Source organism: Crocodylus porosus, unplaced genomic scaffold (genome assembly GCF_001723895.1).
Source record: "Crocodylus porosus isolate Cpor-Errol unplaced genomic scaffold, CroPor_comp1, whole genome shotgun sequence".
NCBI lineage: Eukaryota > Metazoa > Chordata > Crocodylia > Crocodylidae > Crocodylus > Crocodylus porosus.
In genome coordinates, this window is record NW_017728913.1 from 12571028 (window position 1) to 12590501 (window position 19474).

At 40.2% G+C, this 19474-nt stretch overlaps 1 protein-coding gene across 1 annotated transcript in view; it reads left to right on the forward strand.

Annotated features, from left to right (window-relative positions):
- Positions 1–19474, forward strand: part of LOC109309691 — a 113637-nt gene that overhangs the window by 46895 nt on the left and 47268 nt on the right. The window contains exon 13 of the mRNA XM_019534505.1: positions 4721–4820. Coding sequence (XP_019390050.1) covers positions 4721–4820 — 100 coding nt within the window. The remainder of the gene's footprint in view (positions 1–4720; positions 4821–19474) is intronic.

Here is a 19474-nt window from a genome sequence, read left to right on the forward strand (position 1 = left end):
GTATTAATCATTTTAAAAACTGCATTAGTCACTTTGAATCTTTATGTGTTCTCTTTTCTAACTGTAAAAGAAGTTATTGGAGGAAATTTCAGAGCTGCTATCATGTAAAAATGTATGTTTTTTTTTTATAGAGGTGGTTAGCCATGTTAGTTGGAAGCCAGGCACCGGGTAGTACAGGGTGGAACCTTGTGAGGCATGGGCCTCACACAGGGATTCATTTCTAGTGGCGGAAAGGTTCCATTTCCATCGCTAGAAATGATTCTGAAAGAGGGAACAGTACAGCTGTTCAGCTGGCAACTGCCCTCTCTCACTTGCTCCTGGTGTCTTCTTGAGACTTGGATGGTCCTAGTGTTGGGTAAGTTTGGAGAGTCCCCTAGTGTGGAGAGTGGGGGAGGACTTTGCCCAACTGTTCAGCCTGCGTAGCTCCTGGGCATTGGGAACTGAACAGAGTGAGTGGCACCATAAGTCTCCACACTGCTCACCTGACCACTTGCTGGAGTGTGCAGCACTAAACCCTGGTTTGAGGAGCTGGCAGGTAGCAGTGGGTGGCTGCTCTTCTTCTCCCGTTCTATAGAAGAATCAGGATCAGATGCCTCCAGCACATTCTCCAGGCAGGGGTGACCCTAGTCTCCAAAGGTACAGGAGTCCTTCCTTGATGTTTGATTCTTCTTGGTCCCTGGGAGGAGTCAAACAAAATGTACAGGCAGTTGTTCTCCTGAAAGAAACTCGCCTCAGGGCACCTTCTACCTGGTAGGACTTGGGTTACTTTTCTCCTAAAAGTGCCATTTTTGTTCTGGGAGAGACTATGTGAATGCCTGTACATGCATGGTTTCTACCAGGGGAGCTGTAATTCTCCTGGTATAAATGTAACACCTGTATGTAGCCATGAGCTTTCATAGGCAACAACCAACTTTGTCAAGTGCTAGGAATAGACTGATGCTGGGAATGCAAAATTAAGACTACTTGTGCAACTACAATTAGCCTCCCTTGTGAGTATGCATTTTGTTAGTCTTAAATTACATGTTCATATTATGTACCACAACACTTGCATACAGATATAAATGGGATGCGTTGTTTGGCAACACCGTGTCTGTAATCTCTTTTTTTTAAATTGATATGTGAAAGTCTAAAAAAAAAAGGAGTAAATCTTTGTATTTCCTATTATACATTTGTAGTACAACTTGTTACAAAATGGTAGCATCTAACTTTTTTTTGTCAGCTGTAAAATTTTATAAAGCAGCAAGGTATATGTCAGACAACTCTCAGTTCTATGAATCTAGTGAGAAGACCTGCACTTTAAAATTGCTAAATAAGTACAGCTGGTGAGCTGTTTATGAACTGTTAATTTTTACGGAAGAAATTAATGAATTTATCATTGCATCTGTTAATTTAAATGCTTGGATTTAATGTCCTTCTGCAGTGTAGTTCCCTCCCCACTGAACTAGCTTTATAATGGTTTTACAGCTGTCCAATAATTTTGTTTCCCAGGATCATACATAGTCTACTTTAATCTGATTTTTTTAAATACACAGAAAACTGTATTAAAAGAACCTGATCAGGATTGTGAAGTCAAGCATTCGAAAGTTATGAAATTTCAAGGAACTTTAGTTAGGACACTGTACATATACATTTTGTTGCAGTTTTGAAATGCATGATTGCATACTATTTTATTAAACAACATTCACCTGAAAAAAGCTACTTGATAGTTTGTGTTATGCCCATTGTTAATTGATGTCTTCCCGCCCATTGTTAATTGATGTCTTCCCCCACTATTTACTGTGTGCCAGGAGTTTTAAACCTTTTTAACAAGTGTACCCCTTTTGTCTCAAAGTTTCAGCTCATGTACCCCTTTATATTTTTTTCTTGTTTTTAATGTTATCTATTATGTTCTTGGCTGCTGCTGCCCGCCTTGAGTGCAGCCCCAGGAAGAGCCCAGCACTGCCCCAGCCCCAGCCCGCAGCGGCAGCCCACCATTGCCCTGCACGCAGATCTGGGGGCACATGCTCCCCATGACCCCCCTGGTGTGTGCAGCGGCAGGAGCTGCCACACTGCCCCCTCCTCCTCTCTCCTGCCTGTAGCCCCCAGACAAGCTGCTCTCAGCTCCATCCCATGCCCTTCCCTGGCGGTACAGCACCTGCCCCAGCCCCACCCCCACTCCCTTTCTCGCTGCAGGGGCCTCAACCTGCTTCCCACCACTCCCCTTCCCTTACAGACTTACCAGCCGGACCCAGCTGCTCTCCAGGCTGCCGGGCTGTGTACATGCACAGGGCATTTATTGGCCATGTCAGCCAAAAAAAGACAATTGCCGATACTTGTACATGCATTCTGTGTACCCTCTATGACCTTTTTAATACCCCTACGGGTAAATGTACCCCCGGTTGACAACCATTGCTGTATGCTATTCAAATTCTTCAGTTTCCTCATGGATTTTTTGATTATACTTATCATTGTAAGAAATTAATGCTTCAAATCATTAATTTATATTCACAAACCTCCTGTCCCACAAGAGGAAATAATTATTCTTATTTTACAGATGGTAACTGAGGTACAGAAAGTATATGATCAGGTGTCCATTAGTTCTGAGAACCAAATTTGAAATTGATTTTTTTCGGGGAGATTAGCATTATATAATGTGTACATATTTATAGTTCCTATTGATTTCATTATCCTCTGGGAGTACTCACTACTTCTGCAAATAGGACAGCAGTGCCTCGAGTCAGCCTCCCAGAAAAGGAGGTTCACACTATTTCTCACCATAAGTGAGAAGTTTGGTTTGGACAGCATGCCTTGCATCATGTGGCAACTCCTAGGCAGAGTTAAAAAAAAACCCCAAGCCAACTTTCCTAAATTGCTGACACTACAAAACTGGTTTTGTTTTATATTCCCTTGGCTCATTCACTAACATCTTACAACATCTCAAACAATATGACTGTACACCTTTATTCTTCCCTTAAACACAGTCTATCATGCATTCAGAAGCAGGGGTTGTGTTTTAAAAAATTTTTGATCAAGTCAAGTGTATTATAATGCATTCATGCAAAGTGTCTGAACTGAGGTTGCTTATGCAACTGCAGATCTGGTATTTTCTAAAATTGAAGTCCTTTATTTTGCAACATTAGTAATGCTCATTTACCATCCTTCTTTCCGTGAAATCTCCATGGTTTTTGAACCCCCCCCCCCAAAGAAATATATCAAATTCCTTCTTAGGACAGTAGATGGTCATCAACATGGTTCATCCACAGGGTTTGAACCTTTAGATTTGACCTTTAGATCACTTGATAGGCATCTGTGCTGTGATATCAGTATTTGTTTGTCATCCTCCATCCTCTTTGGATAAATACTGGAGGGAAATAAATATTTTGCTCCTCCTCTTCCATCTCCCAAAGTCCTTATCCCAATCTGCATCTTTACCCCCTCAGGTCCAGATCTTGGTTCCCCTGCCTTTAATCGGGCAGCTTCCTCCTCAAAGCTGCCAGGATCCAGCAAGGGGAGCAGGCACTGAAAGCACAGCATAAACAAAGCCGTGGCACACGTTCCATTTAGGACATATATTGTGCCAAAAAACTGACTCATTAAATACTTTACAATATTTTAGGAAGTTTCAAAAAAATTTTACCAAGTTTTGGACATGAATCTGAGTGTTTCTTCTTAAGAATATTATTTGAGGTAAAAATTGAATTCCAAAGGACAAGGCAGGAAACTATACAATTTTTTGAAGTTTGGGGAATATCCAACATTTGTTTTCAGGGGGTGCATCTACACGTGCTGAACTGTACAGTAGACTAATTTGCTGTGGTATAAAGTGTCATAGTCTACACATGTGACTCTATTAGACTGCTACAAACTAATTTTCAGCCTGTTAAGGTCGTACTTTTGGGAACAGTACTTCTTACAGTGGCAAAAATAGCCTTGCCTAAATGCACATGTGAACACTGACCCAGGCATACATTGTACCCAGGCTGCAAGGGGCCAGAGCCCTGCCTGCTGCCTAGCTGCACGGCTCTGCATGTGAAGCACTCTTCGGCCCCAGCCACCTCCTCTGCTGCCCAGTGCTATGACCCAGAGCTCAGAGCTGACCCGTTGAGCCTGCTGCCAGCCTGGGGCTGCTCCACCTTAGCTCAAACTGCTGTGATCCCAAGTGGACATGTAGATGCTGTGCCTGGGAGCCATTAACTTTTGTACAGTTAGCCTCATCTTAATGGCACATGTAGATGCACCCAGGATAACTGAAGAAAAGAATTAGAAAATCTTTTAACAAAAAGATGGATGAGAATTATGTTACTGCTTTGTATTAGTACATAGTTGGTGTGTCTAAACACGCACTTTACGGTGCAGTAGACTAATTTACTGCACAGTAAAGCATCACCATTTACACATGCACAGCATTTGGGCCAGTGTAGACTAACTTATAGTACCATAAGATAGTGCTGTCAGACAGAGGTATTGTCTGATGGTGGAGTATATTACTATGCTTAAATGTATATGTAGACAGTGACATCAGAATTAGATTACTCCAGCTCAAATTGCACGAGAGTTTATCCAGTTGCATTAATTGCATGCATAGACATGCCCAGTGGTTGTCTTTTTATAGAGTTTCAGCTGCGGTAATGACAGTTCATCTTTGGAAGATTCCTTATGTTTAAATGTACTAGAGCTATGCATATTAAGTAAACCTTTACTTATGACTATTGAATTCATTATTTATAATATTTGGAAACAGGGTCCCCGGGAAGTGGTTATCTGGCTTGCTGTACACCATAAGCAGAAAAAGGCTGTGGAAATCTTCTCAAAAGAGATTGCACCAGCTGGAACTGGAATGGGTAAATAGTCCCATCTCTTTCTCTAAGTATCTGGCTCTTACTTTTATTTTGATCATTAATATTAAGGTAGCGCTTATAATATGTGCCTCATTGTGTTGATTGTGGCAGGCCACTTGGGGTGCCTACCACTTTAAAAAATTAGGCAGCCTGCAAAGCTGCCAGCAGCTGTGGACCACAAAAGAGTGGGACCATGCATGTCCGGAGACCCAGAGAGGGGCCAGGAGAGATTGGGTCTATGCAGGTCCAGAGGCCCAGAGAGGGCCCAAGGGCTTAGAGTGTGAGAGGACGAATGAACCCACAAGTAGAGTGTCTGAGGAAAGCTGGGATCAGGGCTAGTGCCCAAGGCTGCACCCAGGAGTAGCCAGGATGAGTGAAGTGCCCAGGTGTGGGCAGAGAGAAGCCACAACCAGAAGTAGTTATGATGAGCAAAGTGCCTGGGGTGTGGATAGAGAGTGCCACACCTGGGAGTAGCCAGGATGGGTGAAGGGCCTGAGGTTGGGAAGAGGGTCACACCTGGGAGTAGCCATAAGAGGCAAACTGCCAAGGTATGGACAGCAAAAGCCAGCTCAAGAGTGAACTGTAACACCTGTAGGGCTGAAAGGGAGAGTGGGACTAGAAGGGTCCAGAGGCCCAGCAAAAGGCTGGGGAATAGTGTGAGGCCCAATGAAGGGTCAGAGGCCTAGAGAGAGGCCAGGAAAAGCGGAAGACGAAAAGTGTCCCAGAGGAAACCAAAGGGGTCTGCCAGCCTGGAGATGGACCGGGAGAGAAACCGAAGGGCCTGACAGCCCAGGGAGGGCTTGTGCAAGAGACCGAGGGGTCTGAAGGCCCAGAGAGGGGATGACTGAGGCCAAAGGGTCGGAGGGTCCAGAGGAGGGCTGTGTGAGTATCAAGGAGGAACATCAATGAAGATGACATCTGCAAGGCCTGGGATGTGGTGTAGGGGCAAAACGGAGCCATGCAATTGGCCCACAAGGCCTTTACCACCAACCTGGTGTTCATTACGATAAGACCAGAGCAGCCTCCCACACTCTTTTTGACAATTAACATCAAGGCATGGTGGGTGAGGGCAGGGCAGACTGCCTGTAGAACAGGGTACAAGTAATTTTTTTGTCTCCAGGGGCTTTATGGCCACCCCTGGAGATAGATCATGGTGTGACAGAGTACTTTGTAAACCCAACGTTAATATGCTTACATGTTTTAGTTAAAGTGAGGTCTAAGACACTGACAAATTTATAGATGTTTATTTTGTTTGGAGTCACCTTTTGCTCCCCTGATGCTTCTCAGCCTTCACTGTTGCTACTTTCTTTTCTTGCTTTCATCAGCTTTTTAATGTCCTTGAACACACTAATTAAGGTGATGGCTTTATTCTGCTTCATTAAATTACTAAAATGACTAATATTACTAAAACGACTAATTTGTTAATTTACATAATTATATTTGATGATGTGCTGTTGCCTTCAGGGCTAGTGCCCAAGGCTGCACCCAGGAGTAGCCAGGATGGGTGAAGTGCCGAGGTGTGGGCAGAGAGAAGCCACAACCAGAAGTAGTTATGATGAGCAAAGTGCCTGGGTTGTGGATAGAGAGTGCCACACCTGGGAGTAGCCAGGATGGGTGAAGGGCCTGAGGTTGGGAAGAGGGTCACACCTGGGAGTAGCCATGAGAGGCAAAGTGCCACGGTTCTGAATGAATTAGTCTGTAACACCCCTGACAGATGCTACATTTAAAGTGTGATTATGGAGCAATGCAGTAAAGTGTGTTCATGCAGCAATAAATTGCAACATGCTGTATGTTCAGACAATTTATCATGTGATACCCAGTTGCAAAAATGGCAATCCAGCAACAAAGTCTAAATGTAGACTATTGTCTTGTTTGTATTGCACTTTAATTTGAACGCATAGCATGTTATACACAGGGGCCAGTGTTTGGCCAGGTCCTTCAGCATCCCAGGGTGGACTGCTTTTTCCCCCAGCCCTTTTTCCTGCAAGGGACTCTCTATGACTCATGCTAAACTCTGCTGCCTGAACTCTGCTGCCTCAGGACATGCTTTTCTTGCACACAATAGGAGTACGTTGGGGATAGAGGAAAAGCATATACACAAAAGTATATTTATAAGGTGTCTTGGAAGAGTTTTAGATCTGCTGCTTTCATCTCCCCAGCTTTGCACAGGTATCCCCTGCTTTGCAAAAAGGTCAGGGGAGCTCAGCTGGTGAGCTCAGAGCTCACTTTTCATTAGCAGCATACCTGCAGGTGTGGGAGAGGGGCTGACAGCCCCTGCCAGCAGCTCTGCAAGTGCTTTTGTTGGTGAGCTCTGGCAGAGCAGGTTCCCAGGGAACTTTTTTCTCCTTTGGATAGCTTGCCCTGTGAACATGAAGCAGGTTGTGTGGAATAACAGTTTCCATTGAGCAGCATTGCCTGATGGAAATAACATCTGCCAGCGGCTGAAGGTGCCACCCTGCTCTGCTATCTGTATGGCTTCAGATTAATGAAGCTAACCACCTCTTTCTACCATAATTATATTTCGCTAGAAAAATATTATTTACTAGCAAAACTGCATCACATATTACCATTTTTCTAATGAAATAACATTAATGTCTTCAGGACCTGTGTAACCTTTAGGATGGTGAAAGGTTTCTACTAAGCAACAAGCATTTGAAATTAAAACAGCCTTTTGTGAGTGGCTATATACTTCTAATTTGTTTAATATGGTGTGGCATCTGTTTGCTTGTGGGATCACAATTTTATCTTGTAATTTAGCATTTGCTGCATTGGTAGTAATGACAATGTATGAATGATTCCTTATTTATACTGCTTGAACATCCAAACTGAATTCCTGGTCCTACACTTGGATCTATCCTAAAGGCTGCTCTCTCTTTGACTGTGAGATTATATCTAGTGTGGCACATGTCTAACATAAGGCTGATCAGCTAACATATGAATGTAATATGATTCTATGGTGCAGGGATATAGGTTGTAGCCATGTTGGTCTAAGAACATAGGCAGACCAGGTTCTTTGGGTAAATCTGATATCTTTTATTAAACCAACTCAAATATGGAAAAAACATTTTTAGCAAGTTTTCTTCTTTGCAAGCTTTTGAGTACAAATACCCTTCGTTAGGCTGAGGAAGCATCTGCAGTTGGTCTGTGCGATTCCATGATGGAATGAATAGTGAAGAAGCCAGAAGCTGGTATGCATGCAAGAAGGCCAGTCAGTGAAGATGTCAATTGAGGAGTCAATGGATGAGAGAGAGGTTGCGGGGGGCAAAGGGGATGTAGCTGGTAAATAGTAGAGAGGTACCTGGGGCGTCAGATGTTAAGCAGGTTATAATGTGTTATGAATCCAATATCTATATTTAGTCCATGATTTTTTGTATCCAAGTAGGTTGATGGAATGAAGTTCGTAAGATTTTCTGTGAAAGGTGTTTTGTAAATTCCCTATGAGAAGTAGAACTGAGAAATTGGAGAGAGAGTGGTTTTTTTTGTGAGAAATGTGCCCCCACAAGTAATTGTGTATTCTTATCTTTGATAGATTTCTGATGTGTATTCATTCTGGTATGCAGCTGTTGTTTGGTCTCTCCTGCATATTTTCCATCAGGTCATTTGGTGCATTGATGAGATATATTACGTTTCTGGAGGTCCAGGAATGCTGATGGTTCTGAGGTGAGGTGGTGGAGATGTACCAGGTTTCCTTGCGAACCTCATCACCAGAAGCAAACTTCCTCAGACCCAGAACACAACAAATGGATCCAGACCGTGCCATACCAAGAAATGTAAAACCTGCCAACATATTTCCACCACCCCCACAATTACTACACCCCACAACAGAACCATCAGCATTCCCGGATCTTACACCAGCATTCCTGGATTATCAGTACACTACCGTCCACTAACAAAGTTCAGCTCTGTGGCCAGTTTTCGCTAGCTATTTGCTGCCCAACTGAAGTGTCTCCCAGTTGCCCTAGAAACCAGTAAAGTGAAAAAAAAACACATATGCCTGGTAGAAGTTAATAGCAGGTCTTTGTAAAATATTATTAATTTATACAAGAAAAAATACATACCAGCTATACTGTGAGCATAAAGAAGTACAGAGAGTCTGTATTTGAGAATTTGTTCTGAAAGTGTATTGAGCCTATTTTAAGTGCTGTTCAGGAAAAATATCATATACTAAGATAGCTCATGTTACCTCTGTAATTTAATTTAAATCAACTGGTATTCGCTTCCTGTCCTAATGTTTCATAAAGGTTGTCTGGTTTCTGGTAAACCAAATGCTAGCCACAGCCAACCTCAGAAGTACTGTACTTACTTGCATACCCCATGCATCTTTCCCCACAAAATTAGCCCTACAAGTTTGGGGTGCATGTTTTAAACAAGAAAGACAATTTTTCTGTCCAGGATAGAAGCATAGAGATGCTATAATGGCTGCTGCTTCTCCTCCTTCTATCCCTGCTGGTGAGCCAGATGGAAGGAGAGGTGGAAGGAGTCCTCGGCAGCAACTACAGTATTAACTCTTTCACAGCTCCTGCTGAATTAGCAATAACTTTTGGTTGAAGAACAAAAATCTGCTGTTAATTCAGCAGCAACTGAGCAGCCATCAGTGGTGAAAGAACAGGTTAGGGACTGTTTAGAAAAGCTGGACATATTTAAGTCCATGGGCCCAGATGGGACGCATCTGAGGGTGCTGAGGGAGCTGGCTGATGAGATTGCAGAGCCACTGGCCATCATCTTGGAAAATTCAAGGAGATCAGGAGAGGTCCCAGATGATTGGAAAAGGGCAAACATAGTGCCCATATATAAGAAAGGGAAAAAGAAGGATCCAAGGAACTACCTACAGACCACTCAGCCTCACCTCAGTCCCTGGAAAAATCATGGAGCAGATCCTCAAGAAATCCATTACTAAGTGCTTGGAGGAGGAAAAGAAGGTGACTGGGAACTATCAGCATAGTTTCACAAAAGGCAAGTCATGCCTGACGAACCTGATTACCTTCTATGATGATGTGGCTGGCTGTGTGGGTGTGGGGAAACCAGTGGAAGTGACATACCTTGCTGTTAGCAAGGCTTTTGATAGGGTCTCCCACAACATTCTCACAGGCAAGCTAAGGAAGTATGGGCTGGATGAATGGACTGTAGGGTGGATAGAAAAATAGCTGCAGCATCATGCTCAGAGGGTAGTAATCCATGGCTTGATGTCTAGTTCACAACCGGGATCAAGTGTAGTGCCCCAGGGATCAGTCCTAGGGCTGGTTTTGTTCAATGTCTTCATCAACAACCTGAAAGATGGCATACAGTGCACCCTCAGCAAGTTTGCAGATGACACCAAGCTGAGGGGAGTAGTAGATATGCTAGAGGGTAGGGCTAGGATTCAGAGTGACCTAGACAAATTGGAAGATTGGGCCAAAAGAAATCTCATGAGGTTCAAGAAGGACAAGTATAAAGGCCTGAACTTAGGATGGAACAACCCCATGTACCAGTACAGGCTGGGGGCTGTCTGGCTGAGCAGAAGAGGACCTGGGGGTTACAGTGGACAAGAAGCTGAATATAATCCAACAGTATGACCTTGTTGCAAAGAAGGCTAATGACATACTGGGCTGTATTGATAGGTGTGTTGCCAGTACATCAAGGGAAGTGATTATTCCCCTCTATTCAACACTGATGAGGCCAAATCTGGAGTACTGTGTTCAGTTTTGGGTCCCCACTACAGAAAGGATTTGAACAAATTGGAGAGAGTCCAGCAGAGGGCAACAAAAATGGTAAGAGGACTGAGGGACGTGACTTATAAGGAGAGGCTGAGGAAAATGGACTTATTCAGTCTTGAGAAGAAGACTGAGAGGGGATTTAATACTACCTGAAGTGGGGTTGGAAAGAGGATGCAGCTAGCAAGGGATGGGCAAAATGTGGCCCACCAGGCCATTCTATCCAGCCTGCGGGGCCCCTAAAACATTTAGAAAATTAATATTTATCTGCCCCTGGCTGCCTGTCATGCAGCCCTTGATGGCTTGCCAAAACTCAGCGGCCCTCCACCCGAAATAATTGCCCTCCCCTGAAGACTGTTCTCAGTGGTAGCAGATAACAGAAGGAGCAACAGTCTCAAGTTGCAGCAAGGGAAGTTTAGGTTAGGTATTAGGAAGCATTTTCTCACTAGGAGGGTAGTAAAACACTGGAACAGGTTACCCAGAGAGGTTGTAGAATCTCTATCCTTAGAGGTTTTTAGGACCTGGCTTGAAAAAGCCTTGACTGGGATGATTTAGTTGGGGATGGTCCTGCTTTGAGAAGTTGGTTGAACTAGATGACCTCCTGAGGTCGCTTCCAGCCCTAATTTTGTGATTCCATGCCTGTGAGAGGGTAAAAAGTACAGCTTTGGCCTGAGCAGGAAAGAAGGGGGAATAAGTTGAAGAGTAGGCTCTGTCTCTGCTCCATGCAGCCATGAATCTGGAAAAATACTTTTTTTTTAATCCTACCTTCCCCAGACAAGATGTGTATCTTATTTGTGGACATGTGGTATGTTAGAAAATGTATTATTGCATTTCAGAAGTGGGCAGAGGATTCCTTTAAATGTTGTAGTGTTTTCTAAAATGTTGCAGAGAATCTTGCTCTCTAGCTTTAAAGTAATATGATAATTTAGAAAGCTTGCTGAGGTTCTCTTACTCTTTCTTTCTCATCTAAACATTAAAGTCTGATAGTGGTTCAGTTTCTATAATACAGTTACAGTATCATAGAGTATGAGGTCAGAAAGGATCATTAGAGCACTTTACTTGAATTGTGACTTTTTAAATTGATATTGTACCCATTAGGCAGCTAACTTGTTTTATTTTGGGTTTAATCAGGATTTTCATGTTCAGTAGAGAATTTTAAGATTTTATTTTAAGTAATTTAGAGCTTGGCCAGCTTATCTCTGGGGCATAGACCTTTTTACATATTTGCTCAGTTTTGCACCTCTTTAGTATAACTTGGTTTAGATCGTATTTACATAATACATGGCTTTTAAAAATATAATTATTTGAGTTAACACCAAACCTTTCTACTTTCAAGAAATATTTAGCAGTTAATTTGACATTTTACTTTTGTCTGTTTTGTAGTTGAAGGGTTAATACTATCTTGGTTTTTCAGTGCATTAGATGTTATATATTTATGTGCACATATGAATATACAGTACAGTTTCTTTTTGCCATTACAGTTGTGAAGAGATAGACTTAATCTAGAGTTTGTTGATTTTAAAGTTATGTTTATAGAGGCAGGGGTCAGTGAATGGTTACAGCCTGAAAATTATAACTTCTTTTTCTACCAGTTGAAACACAGTTATGCTAGACTAATAAGCGATATTTGTTTATATAATTAGAGAGCATTTTAAGTATTAAGGATTTTTCATTTATTTAGAGATGCAATTTTCTTACAGAGAGATTTTTGTTATTAAAATAGTATTTTGACTATAAATAACTTAATAACATTTTTAAAACTATAATTTTTAAACAAGAATTCATAGTGGTAATTGACGTGGAGTCATTCTTTTGTTTTGTTATTTCAAATAAGATATCCATTGTTTAATGGAATGAACATGTATTCAATTAGTATCTTAGCATTCAGCAGTATAATATAGCTGATTGGTACATAAGTTATGTTCTAAATATGGTTCTCGCTTTAAAGGAAGAAAGGCTGATTGGATCTTAAAACAAGTCCGTGAGACTTGAAGTTCATGCATTTGTGTAATTCTTTCCAAATTATTAATCTGAGTCTCTTAATATATAAGACACCTATTGTATAAGTGAACCCTGTTTGAAAGCTGCAGACTTGGGGTTTTATATTTTTCAGTTTCTTCCTTTCACACAATTCTTAGAGAATATAAAAAGCTAAAATGCTGAATTACTCAGGATGGCAGTGTGAGAATAGTGTATATAATTTTCAAGATCCTTGATGCTAACATGAGCCATAAGTGGCCAATTCATCCATGGTAGGTAGCCAGCCAGCCTCCTAGGTGGTTTTAACACCAGAACTCTTGGAGAAGAAACAGGCAGGTATGTTTGTATTTAAAATCAGAGGAAGCGGTAGGCAATATGAGTGAATGATCAGCTTGGTGTACTGGTCTTGTTTTTCAAAAGAACCATCTGAACCTCTAAAATTTTCAGTGGTAATTATGCGCCTAGGAACTTTGCTGTTGTATTATCTGAAGAACTAGAGGTAAACTGTTTTTGAGAACAGTATAAATTTGGGATTGCCTGGAGGTACCCAAACATAAAGAACATTTATTAATCCTCTTTCCAAGTAGAGGTGTAAGGCATGATTTTTGACCATCTAACCTAACAAACTTTCCTGGTGTATATTTATAGAAGCACATTATACCAAAGGCTGTTTCCAAACTCAAAGTCCATATCCTTAATAATGCTAAAATCATTTATTATTTGAGAAGGATATTTCTAAATTTAAGTATGCTTTGTACTTATGCCATCTGTGAACATTTTGTCAGGCTGTTTGATGCAATACTGTATTCCAAGTGCCAGTACATAAGTGGGGAAATTACGAGGTAGACTTTTATGTCATTTTACATTGCATGTGCATCTGAACTTCATGTGTATAGAGAAAGGGCTAGTGGTGGGACCTTAAGTGTTCACTTTTTATCATAGGGGTGTAGGTTGTAGCCGTGTTGGTCTAAAGACATAGGGAGACAAGGTTCTTTGGATGAATCTGATATCTTTTTATTAGACCAACTTCAATAGTTTGAAAAAAAAATTTAGCAAGCTTTTGGGTTTAACTGAAAGCTTGCTAATTTTTCCCCCCAACTGTTGAAGTTGGTCTAATAAAAGATATCAGATTCACCCAAAGAACCTTGTTTGCCACTTTTTATAATAAGTGCTTTAGGGTATCTATAGGACTAAGACAGCTATGTGCTTCACCAACAGTATTTACATTAAACTCTCATTGGACTAAACTAATGTAGACCAGAACCCAAATCTTTCTTCTCCCAGATGAACAGCATAATCACCCTCTTTTTTCCTTTGCCCCAGTTAATTTTTCTTTTTGAAAGTGGCAGAAATTTAAAAGGAGGGGAAGAGAGTGCTATCACAGAGTGCTCCTTGTCTTTTATGGCAGGAGGAGAGCAATGGCTATAGCAGTGAATCCAAGGAAATCTTACAATTTTTGGATGCCTTTCCTTATGAGAGATTACTGAAAATGGCAACAAATATGAATCCTTTCGGCCCCAAAATTAAAAAAGGAAAAATCATCAGAGTACTTTGGTCTGAGTTGAAATTTTGTCTCATTTATATTTTTGTCATGTTTAAAGAAGAAACTTTGGCAAACAGCGAATACTGACTGCTTTTTTGATAGTAACAAGTGTTCAAAAAGGAAAAAAATGCATTGGAGTGTTTCCCTTATTTAATTATGCATCTAGTCACTGTGCCCTCTGCTGTATTTATTAACATAATTGTTTTTTTCTTTTTGTTCTTCCTGCTGGCATTTATTACTTTATGTGTTGTGTGTGCTTGTGTAGATGACAGTACTTCCCACACAAAGTACCTTTCCTCCGTAGATCTCAGAATGCTTTGCAAATATGAACTAATTAAGCTTCACACTATCTAAGAAAATGGGAAAGTGTCATCACTGTTTTACAGATGGCTTTTCAATGTAACACAGGGAAGCAATGCAACACTAACAAGTCGAAATCAAAATTTAAATACTTGTTGCCTTGTTCTAATATTAAATATAGTAGTCCTTTTTACACAAGATAATACACTGGTGATAATAACATAAATGGCAGGAGGTGGTGCTGGTACTAATGCCTCTGGCTAAAATTGCTTGAAACTTGCATTGTAAAATTCTGTTTCTAGTGGTTTATAACTTGGCTAAGTATTATAAACCACTCAGATCAGAATTTCCCAAGCTGGGTATTGCCTGAGGCTGGATTTTTGGAGGTTTTTCAACTAATATGCTTCAGATATTTCAGAGAATGAAGTTAGGGAGAAATATGTTACAGTCATTGTCATGAACCCTGTTGTTTTGGAGGTTCGCACTGTCATGAATGTTTTCTTGTGTTTTTATACTGATACGGCATGTGTGGTCTCATTGGAAAGCCCACATTGTGCATTATCCATTTATGTTACTGTTACTGCTGTATAGATTATGTTGTACTGTCTATGCATAGCTTTATAATTTTGGACATGTTTCAGCCGAGGAACTGAGGCATGCATACTTAAAGGCAATGCCACTCCCAAACACAGGCAGAAAGAGGCCTTCTTAGGTTGGGCACCCAAGGCCTTGTCTGCCTGAACTGAGCAAATCAACTGTATAGCAAAGACATCTGAGAGAGAGGGTGCATCAAGTCTTGGAACACCAGGTGTCTGAGGGAGAAATTTCTGGAGGATGCTGCTGACTCATGAGTAATTAGAATAATTTTGAGAGAGGGCTGGCTATGGAGGCTTTTTAAGAGTCTAACTGTGGGAGAATTGTGGTCTTTGAATCTCAGGTTTTGGAGGTTCAGGGTCTCCAGTGGTCAGTCCGGACTCTGGAAATACTGGCAGGTCTCTTGGGAAGACTAATGTGTAGTCAGATGAGAGGGTAAGAAACTGTTCTTATCTTGTTTTATGTCTTCAAGACTGTGGTCAAGTTTTCTTATGTAATTCTTTTCTTCTGTATAATAAATGGTTTTGTGGTTTGTCTCCTTTCCAGTTGCCTGTGAAAGGAGTGATCTCTAAGCAAGTGATACTCCAGGATAACCTTTTCTACAGAAAGAGGGGCCTAACATTTCTTTTACAACCCAAAGGGGAAGCCACCTAGGGCTGGCCAAGATTTACCTTGCTGGAGCTGTGAGGTCCAGTATTGGGGCAGTAGAACCGAGCCTGCAGGAATAAGGAATTATCTCAGGGCAAACTTGGTCTGTTCTGTGGGATGAGCTCTGGAACAACAGGGAGAAATTTGAGACTCTGGGGTCCCTTGCAGATGGGTCTGTGACACTCAAATATATTACTGTCATATAGTTGAGAAGCTGTAGAGTGTTCTTCTTGCCTTGCAACTGAGACTGGAGACATGTCCCTAATGTTAGGGGTGTTCTTTTTTTACTATCTGACTATTTGTGTGCCTTCATAATCCCATTTTCTAATTTATGAGTACTTGACTTTGTAACCGTAATAGCCAGTAATATAGTTCTTTGAATTTAATATATAAAGATTGATTTAGGACTAATAAAAAATATGAATACCTGTAAGAGGAGAAACTATTTGATCTTTGGGTCAGCATGTAATTACTGAAATAATTTTTTGTTGTATTATGATTTTATATTGTTTGATAATGTGTAAAGAGAGACAATAGTATAAAATATGTGTTGCATAAGTGCCTACTGATTTGGAATTGAGACTGGAATTCCATATGAAACAGGCAATGTTAAAGAAGATGATACAGGGCATGTCTACATGTGCCGACTGAAGGTGCCTTAGCCCAAATTAAGGCACATTAAGGGCTCATGTCTTAATGTGCCTTTAAAATGGTGATTTAAGGCTATTTCTCCCCAAATCTGATACCTGCAAAAGCGATGATGTTAAACAAGAGGTTTATATAAGCTGAAGTGCATTAACGCATCTGTAAACACATTAAGGCGCATTAACGCTGTGTATGGACTGACTTGGGACTAACTTTAGTCCCACATCAGTCTGTGTGCATGGCATTAATGCACTTTAACATGTGCACATGTAGTCAGTAGTCTAAATTGTCTTAATGCACATTAACTGTAGGCATGCTTAAATGCATGTGTAGGCATGCCCACAGTGTTGCTTATGTTTTGGAATCTGCTTAAGTGTATGCATTGCTTAGCTGTGTAAAAGTTGAAGGTGTTAGATCTGTAAGAGATACTGGGGAGCGGCACCTTTTAAAAAACCCTGTTGTGTAAACCATGATTATGAAGTCAGTGAGCACACTCTACAGACCTAATTTCTTACATTTTCTATCTCTGGGCTGCCCAGCTTCTGGGCAGCTGGGGGCCACAGACTCTGGAATCCACATGCTGCAGGGGCCACAGACCCAGTGACTGTCTACTGTGCTCACCATGCAGGGAGCCTGGTTCTCCTCCTTTCCCAGCCACACCCCCCTGTAGAGGCTCTGTCATGCCCCCCACTGGTTGTAGACAGTGGGAAGTGTCTTGTCTTCCTCTCTCCCATTTTGCAGCACAGACAACCTGGCTCCCCCCTGCCATGTACACAGACCAGCTCCCTTCTTTGCCATGAACAGTTTGGGCACTCCAGCTGCTGGGACAGGAGCAACTGTGGGGGAGTGCAGGGAGCGGCAGCCAGGTGGGAGCTCACAGGCTGTATGTTAACCCTTCAGGAACTGTATGCGGTGCATGGGCTGCCAGTTGGACAACTCTGTTTTGCTGAATGTTTATTTTCTAATCTTAAGTTTTTTCTATAAAGAACATTTGCAAATAGAAATTTGATTCACAAGTAGTGCTACGAAAACATAATTTCAATATTTTTAAATCCAGTGAAAAAATTGAACTTACAGCCTCTGAAGGTGGTATTGAAGAAACACCGATTTCTTACTCATTTTTGCTCTTTGGAAGGAAAATTCAGTTGAGCATTATATTTAATTTGTGACTATGGTTTGGAGAAGGACTTGAAGATCTGAAGGAGAAGCAGGTACTTGTTGCCTGAAACTGTCTTTAATATTTCTTCCAGCTATACAGTTAGTCCAATAAAAGATATCACCAATACACCCTTGTATCTTTCATATTTCCAGGACCATCATAGCTATAAGAACACTCTAGTCTTAATGTATACTTTAGATGAATTTTAGTTGTTTAATTGTTTGGGATTGCAATGAGGCTATCCTAATAAAGTTGAAGAGATAACGTTAAACAAGAAATATATATTATAAAGACAGAACAAATGTTCTTATCTGTATTACTGTAAAAACATAAGAGCATTCATCTTGAAAAATTGAATTATTGAAGTCTAGGTCACTTTTATCATTTGTTTTATGGCTTTTTATTTCTCTCTGCTTTGAAAATGAAAATAATTTATTTTACTTTTTATTACAACTTGTCCCCATAAATTTAAATATGGTATTACAAAATTTCAGTTACAAAAATGCTAGGGTATGTTTAAATATAAATAAGATTTTTTTAAAAAACATTTTAAGTTTTCTAAATATTTTTATAATATTACTTAAATTTTTTAAATATACTTTTTAAAATTTAAATGAAGCTATATTATTTGGTCCTACTAAAGACTGAATTATTTTTTAGGGCCAGATTCTTGCTTTCATTATGGCTGCCATTTTTTTGGTATGTTAAGATTGCATTGGGAATTGGTCTGTGCCAAGCTGGTGTGACCTGCATAATATAGGTCATAGAAATTCACAGGCCATAATAATTCCTGCACTAAATTCAATATCTATTGGTTAAGGTTTTATGACAAAGAGGGAAAGCCAGGTTTCTAGCTTTCATTGAAAACATTTTTATTTACTTATTTTAAGTTAGAGTCGTACCATTTATATAATTTGAGATTTTTTAAAATAAAACTGAATTATGCAAATGACAGTAATTACAGAATTCACCAGAGTGCAGAGTACACTGGTATGTTTTAGTTTAGTAAAGGGTCAGTAGTTAACAAACATTTTTCTAAAGCAAAAACCATGTGCTGACCCTTATTTCACATTAAAATGACCGGAGTTTGACACCAAAATGACAGCTGGTTAATACAACTTGAGATTTTAAAGTGCTTGTGTATATGTAAATATTATGACTGATCTTATAAACGTGTTGGAAGACACTTCAAGAAATGTCCTAGTTGTAACAGTTTACTCCAGTCCCCATTTTGTTTGAGGATATCATTAAAGAAGATGTTTTATCTGTTGGATTCAGAGGAAATGAATAGAATAATTAAGAACAAATAATTGATCTCAGTAAACAAAGATTATACTTACGTGCTTGTAATGTACACTATTTTCATAAGTGCAGTTCAGTGCAGAACACTGGATTTCAGATTCTTGTAGCTTGATAACTTAAAAAATTAATACTTCAAAACTAAATACTGTAACTACATTGTTATACAGTTCCCTGAAGTGTGCTGCAAATACATTGATAACACTTGGTTCAGTCACTTCAACTCTAAGGGAAACATGGAGGAGGAGGAATGCCAACTCAATTAGCAGGGCAAGAGAAAGGGAATTTTTAAAGAATAAATATGTGATGTGAAATTTTAACTGTACAAACTTTTTCAATTATATGTTTTTCTAATTATTAAAAACTTTTTGATGGTGATTTTTACTCTGAAAGTATTTTACAGAATAATGCAATTATCTAGCACCTACCATTTCAGTATCATGAAATATTTTGTTGCAAGATAGATTTGTATGAAGAGCATGTTGTTTGTGCCATAAGTTTTATAATGACTAATAAGATTAAAGAGGGTGCATTTTCATGAGATGTTTACTAGAGAGCTGCCTAATTAGCTATGCAGTAAAGTTTCTGTGCCTACATTTGTGGCTCTATTAGGTTGCAGGAAACTAATAACTCCGCTGCAGGTTAGTACTTGTATTTACAAGTGGTAAATCCCGTGGTGGAGTTGTTTAGTGAAGTGTTTCTCAACCAGTGGGGCACGAAGTTTGTGTAGGTGGGACTTCAACTCATTGCCAGATTGAAAAAATCAGTTGTTTATACTTCAAATAAATTTCATAGATTT